Source organism: Wolffia australiana, chromosome 17 (assembly GCF_029677425.1).
Source record: "Wolffia australiana isolate 7733 chromosome 17, ASM2967742v1".
Lineage (NCBI taxonomy): Eukaryota > Viridiplantae > Streptophyta > Magnoliopsida > Alismatales > Araceae > Wolffia > Wolffia australiana.
In genome coordinates, this window is record NC_135851.1 from 1,191,366 (window position 1) to 1,197,484 (window position 6,119).

General features: G+C 41.2%; 1 protein-coding gene across 1 annotated transcript; it reads right to left on the reverse strand.

Annotated features, from left to right (window-relative positions):
• Nucleotides 1-1,520: 1,520 nt before the first annotated feature.
• On the reverse strand, nucleotides 1,521-3,761 carry LOC144714324 (putative glycerol-3-phosphate acyltransferase 2). Its single transcript, XM_078589044.1, has 3 exons — nucleotides 3,345-3,761; nucleotides 2,604-2,781; nucleotides 1,521-2,531 (listed from the first exon to the last, which is right to left on the reverse strand). The coding sequence occupies exons 1-3, from the start codon at nucleotides 3,725-3,727 to the stop codon at nucleotides 1,686-1,688; spliced, it is 1,407 nt and encodes a 468-aa protein (XP_078445170.1). The 5' UTR covers nucleotides 3,728-3,761; the 3' UTR covers nucleotides 1,521-1,685.
• Between the last annotated feature and the right edge of the window lie 2,358 nt (nucleotides 3,762-6,119).

Below are 6,119 nucleotides of genomic sequence, written 5' to 3' on the forward strand. Positions count from 1 at the left end.
ATATAATATCTCGTTCCCAACCATGGTTGTCCCTCAAATTTAAGAGACTATAGTCCTTTTGTTTATTAATCTGGTTGATATACTCTGTTCATGAGATTTTCACTGTGATGAATAGGTCAAGGAGGCTCTGGGACCAATCTAGAGCAAAATTTTCAAAGATGTGATATTAAATTTAAGCTTATCAACAAGGTGAACTGTTATTTAATGTGCTGAATAAAGACCGGCGTGGGGGACAAGGAAGGGGTTGCGTGGGAGTCTGGCTTACGGCTGCTCACTGTTTTTCATGTTGAAGCAAAGGGTTTTTCAGATTGGAACAATATATAATTTATTTCGAAAAAGTTATTGTTTTATTTCTCTTCGTTAGAAAGACAGAGAAGTGGGTTTTTTTAAACGATTATTATTTTGATATATTTTGAAATTGGTTTTTGGAAGATATCTGGAAAACGAAATACTTTGGATTTATCCGATAGACTCTTGTTTTTTCTGGAGTCAGAGGAACGCTTTGATTGTTTCTTTTATAACCCAGAAATAAAATATCGAATGGGTGTGAAACGAAGATCGAAACAAAAAAGTTTGTAATATGAAGTGAAGGAGAAGGAAACTCGATGAAAAAAGTTCAACTAATTCTCAGATTTCCTTTCGCCAATAGGATTATTTATTTTATAGCTGAGAGGTGTATTATATCAGAGAGAAGCTAAAATCCTTAGTTTACCTCCCATAATAAATACAGCAAAAAATTTTCCATGAATAATGGTCACCTCCATTAAGATGTTTTAACCTCCCACAAAAAAACACAAAAAAAATCATCTATGAAAGCTCATAATTATTTTTTAGACTTCACAATCACCATATGATTATTTATTTTAAAAATGAGAAATCAAACATCATAAAGGAGAAACACAAAACCTTCTTTTGGGACCCTAATTTGGGGGTAAAAAAACTCTTTCGGGAAAGCCCATCCTTATCTTCAGCACGACAACATGATTAAGGGTAAGAAAATCAGTGAGGAAAGCCCATAACAAGGCTTTGCTGGGATAAAAAACTGGTTAATTTCACCTGCTGGGATGCTGGAAAAACATGACTTACATTTTCAGAAAAAAATCTAAAATATTTTCAAAATTAACTTTTTCATTCTTCTCTTCAGAGTTTGAGTATGATAATTTTACTACGGGAAAGAAAATCAGTGAGGAAAGCTCAAAGCCAGGTTTTCCTGGGACAAAAAAAATCTTTTTAATTGCACCAGCTAAGGTACTGGAAAAACATGAGTTAAATTTTCAGACATTTTCAGGACAAAATCTTAACAATTTTTTCATTATTAATTTTTACAGGCTTTCAGCTGACAATATGACAAAGCGGAAGAGAATCAGTGAGGTAAGCACAGAGCCAGCCTTTGATTGCATTAAAAAAACCGGCAAATCGCACATGATTGACACCTTCACAAAAAAAAAACTGATTTTCATAATTATTCTTTTCATACTTTCAGCATGACAACAATCAGCGAGGAAAGCACAGAGCCAAGCTTTGACAGGACAAGAAGAATGCTTTCATGGAAAAACATGATATACACTTTCAGAGGACAAATAAAAAATCTCAAAACAATTTCTTCTCATAAACAAGCGATAAAATTCTTTATTCTTCTCCAATCCGATACTTGCAAAGCCCACAGTATCCTCTCTTTTATCTCGCTAGTTGTAAACTCCATCCGTTCCAGCAAGATAACGATACTTGTTCTTCCTGGCAAGCATGCTGGAGCGAAACCCTAAAGTCCCGGCAATAGCGCCCTGTGCATGGTTTGTCGCCTCAAACCTGCACCTACTCTGCCCAGCAGGAACAGCATCAAGAAACTCAGCAGAGAAGAGAACGTAAGGATTGGCCAGAAGAACAAACGGGTCCAACGCTTTCATCCCCTTCACCGTAGTTCCGTGAAACATGCTCGGATACGATAACAGCGCTACGGGAAAGACTTCGTCTACGAGCTCAGCGAAGAGAGGGCTGAACCGTAGAACGTAAGGCTCTCTACACGTAGTTCCCTCCGGGCAAAGAACTACGTCGCCTCGGCCGAGCTCCGCTGCCATTATCTTCCTATCTTCTTCCTTATCTCGCCGTAGAGACACTATTCTGACTGGCGCGAGGAGCTTGGTTGTAGCGCTGATGCCGTAGACGAGGGAGGTTATTTTAACGCCGAGAACTGCGGAAACGCAGAGAGGGTCTACTTGGGTGCGGTGGTTGCAGATGAAGAGCCGGCCTTTGCTGGTTTTTGCGACGTTTTGAGGGGATTTTAGTAGCCTGTTCTTCATTCCGGTTAAGGCTAGAGCTGCGGTGGAGACTCCGTAGGGAAGAAGAAGGAAGAGAAGGGCTCGGAAAGCAGCGAGGAAGCAGCCGAAGGGTAGCCAGATGAACATGGCTGTGGTGGGGAGGAGGGTGGGGAAGAAGGCCAGTCTTCCATCATGGAAGATCAGAGGCTCTGGGTAGTCTGAAGGTGGTAAGACCTCCCACTTTGCCTTCTCCTCCTCTGTTATCTTCACAGTTTCCTGAGAAAAGGAAGAAAAAGTTGGTGTTAGAGAAGAGGCATAGGGGGAGATTGGGTGGGCTGAGGTGCTTACTGGGCAGAGGGAGAAGAGGGGGTGAAGTGGGGAGTTGGTGTCTGCATGAATCCCCAGAGCTTCGTCTTCGCCGTCGCCGAGGAGGTCTTTGTCTGCCGCCTTCTCCTCCATGAACCCGGTGAAGTAGCCGTGCACTACCTTCATCTCTCTCGCCACCACCATCTCGGCGCCAAGGTACCTGCCAGGTGACAACATCTGTGAGTTCGGCACAGCGGGTAGGCACTTGAATCTTAACATGGTATCAGAGCCATAGTTTCAAGTTCAAATCCCAGCAACAACACACAGTGTAAGTAGAACCCTCGTTATCAGTTAAAATTGTAGCATAGTAGGTGCTTGGGTATTAGCATGGTATCAGAGCCAAAGTTGCAGGTTCAAGTCCCAGAAACAACACACTGCATGTTTGTGTTCGGCCCATGTAAAATTAGCACCCTTGTTATCAGCTATAACTTTTAGCACAGTGGTAGGTGCTTGAATCTTAACATGGTATAAGAGCCAAGATCATAGGTCCACGCCCGGCAACAACACACTGGTAGTCCGGGCCATGTAGAAGTAGTACCTTTGCTATCAGCTATAAATTTTAGCACAGTGGTAGGTGCTTGAATCTTAACATGGTATCAGAGCCAAGATTCTAGGTTTCAATCCCAAAAACAACACACTGCACAGTTATCCATGTAAAAGTAGCACCTTTTTAATCAGCTATAACTTTTTGCACAGTGGTAGATGCTCAAATATTAATTGTACCTTCTCAGGAACTCCTCCACCATCACCCGGGGCATCCTGGAGACACAGATCTTCGTCTCCCCGGTCATCAAGAACTGGAAACCCTTCCTGCCCACATCACTGAGGAGGTGTTTATGGAGGACCGTCGCGCCGACATGGAAATTGGCGGCTCTTAGGCCGCAGAAAGCGATCAAGGCCATGGCCTTGATGCTCAATTCTGGATCAAGGAGGGAGATGAGAGGGTAGAGGATGAGAAGGAGAATTCCTCTAAGGAAGCTCCCGGCCTCTACGGCGACGAGCATGAAGTAGGGGAACAAGGAGGGGGATCTCAAAAGGGTGCCTTCTACGTCGCAGACGACAACCGGGTGGCAGCGGAGAGGCGGCGGAGCCAAAGGCAATGCCATATTGTGCTTGGAATAAGAGATGGTGTGTATGGGCAGGCCACCCTAGGCAGGGGTTTAAGTAGTGAACTTGCGCTCCTCTTTTTCATAGTATAATAATATCTCCCATGCAAGTTTACTGGGACAACTCCCATCCTCTCTTTCCGTGCGTAATTAATTGACTTACGCGTAATTCCCAACGACATCAGCACATGTCATGGTGATTTGGTTAGACTTTTAGAATAATCTTCCTACACGCTAAGTGGTTGCAAGGCATTCAAGACCCCTGACCAACCTTACCCACCAGAATTGGATACTTAGCCAGAATGTCAACTAAAGATTGAGATGGACAGGGTTTGGATGGAGGAGAAGAAGCCCATGACATATATGCACAATAAATGAGAGCTTGGTAGCATACTTATTGCTCTGTTATTGCCTTATGACTTGCGACGAGTTCTTGACTGAGATTTATACGTTGGCATCTTATTTTGAGGATTCTTCCAGATCGATAGCATCCTTTTTGAGAAAATCGTTGATTTGACACATTCCACATATTTGGGTAGTTCAACAGATGGACGGTTAATCCAGTGTGTATATTTTACTAAATGACAAAAGAGTAAGATATAAGTTCCTACCTGGTGGGAATCTCGATTGTGGTTAATCTTTAGCATATTTTAATGATTTATCTTGCTCAAACTTTCTTAAGCAATGGGTATTAATTATCATCTATAAACTTAATCTCCATATGGTTATTTTGAGCATCTTTCCAGATCGCTTGTACCCTTTTTTGAGAAAATCGTTGATTTGACACATTCCACATCTTTGGGTAGTTCAACAGTAATAAATCATGGATGGTTCATCCCGTGTGTATATTTAACTGGATTCTATATGAAAAAAGCATAAGTTAGAAGTTCCTACCTGGTGGGAATCTCGCTTATGGTTAATTTTTAGTATGTTATAATGGGTTATCATGCTCAAACCTTCTTTAAAAATGGGCATTTTTTATAATCTCCAAATTTAAACTCCGGTATGGTTATTTAGAGCATTCTTCCAGATCGATAGCACCCCTTTTTGAGAAAGTCATTGAGTGGACGCATTCCACATCTTTGGGTAGTTCCACAGTATAAATCATGGACGGTTAATCCAGTGTGTTTATTTAATAGGATTCTAAATGGAAAAAAGAGTAAGATATAAGTTCCTTCCTGGTGGGAATCTCACTTATGGTTAATTTTTAGTATGTTATAATGAGTTATATTGCTCAAACCTTCTTTAAAAGTGTGTATCTTTTATAATCTCTAGACTTTAACTCCACTATGGTTAGAATGGACGACTAATTTAAATACTGGTATGCGTATCTTTTGAGGTTGACGAAGCAGACGGTATTCCATCCCAAATGAAAGACTATTGTTTGTTCTAATTTAGTCCAATGACAAGATTGTTAGTGTCCTAAGGACCAGTACACTATTCTATTATGGGATTACAAAGCAGGTGTAGGAGAATATTCTATTACTGTAACCTCTCGTCTCCTATTTCTCTATGATTAGCTGCAGCAAGAGTACTTGATATTTTTTTAAAAGAACTTTGATTCGTGATATGGAAAGAAGTGTGAGTTCAAACAGCTCTCATTAATTATGAAACATTGACATCTCTAAACTGACTCTTACCCCCTAACATGAATGGACATAAAGAGACGAGGAAGTTTATGGATAGAAGAGTAAGGGGTGAGAAAAGGCAGGCTCTATTGGGTGGATTCTATGGGCTAATCAATATCCCCCGATTGATATCGATCTAATCGATCGGTCCCAATAGATTGATCCGATTCGATCCGATCTGTAGTTTCTTGTTGACCCTGTTTCCTTAACTTGAAACCTTAATTAGATCATAATTAATTACCTGGTCCAAAAGTCATGCCCAGGACCCTTGGAAACAGACCACATTAATTATAATTTACTGATAATGACCATTCATGGACCAAGTAGATGTGCACCTTTGAGCAAGAAGTCCCACAAAAGAGATAAAGAGCCAGAAAGTCATCGAGAGAGAGAGAGAGAGAGAGAGAGAGAGAGTCAGAGAGAGAGAGAGAGAGGGATATAGAGAGATGGAAGGAGAGATAGATAGGTAGTAAGAGAGAGAGATAGATAGGAAGTTTGAGAGAGATAGAAAGGTAGTTAGAGAGAGTGGGAGATAAATATAGAGAGATGGAGGAAGAGATAGATAGGCAGTAAGAGAGAGAGAGAGAGAGAGAGAGAGAGAGAGAGGTAGTTAGAAAGAGAGAGGGAGATAGATATAGAGATATGGAGGAAAAGATAGATGGGTAGTGAGAGATAGATAGAAATCTAGCTAGAGAGAGAGGGAGATAGATATAGAGAGATGGAGGAAGAGATAGAAAGGTAGTTAGAGAGAGAGGGAGATAGAT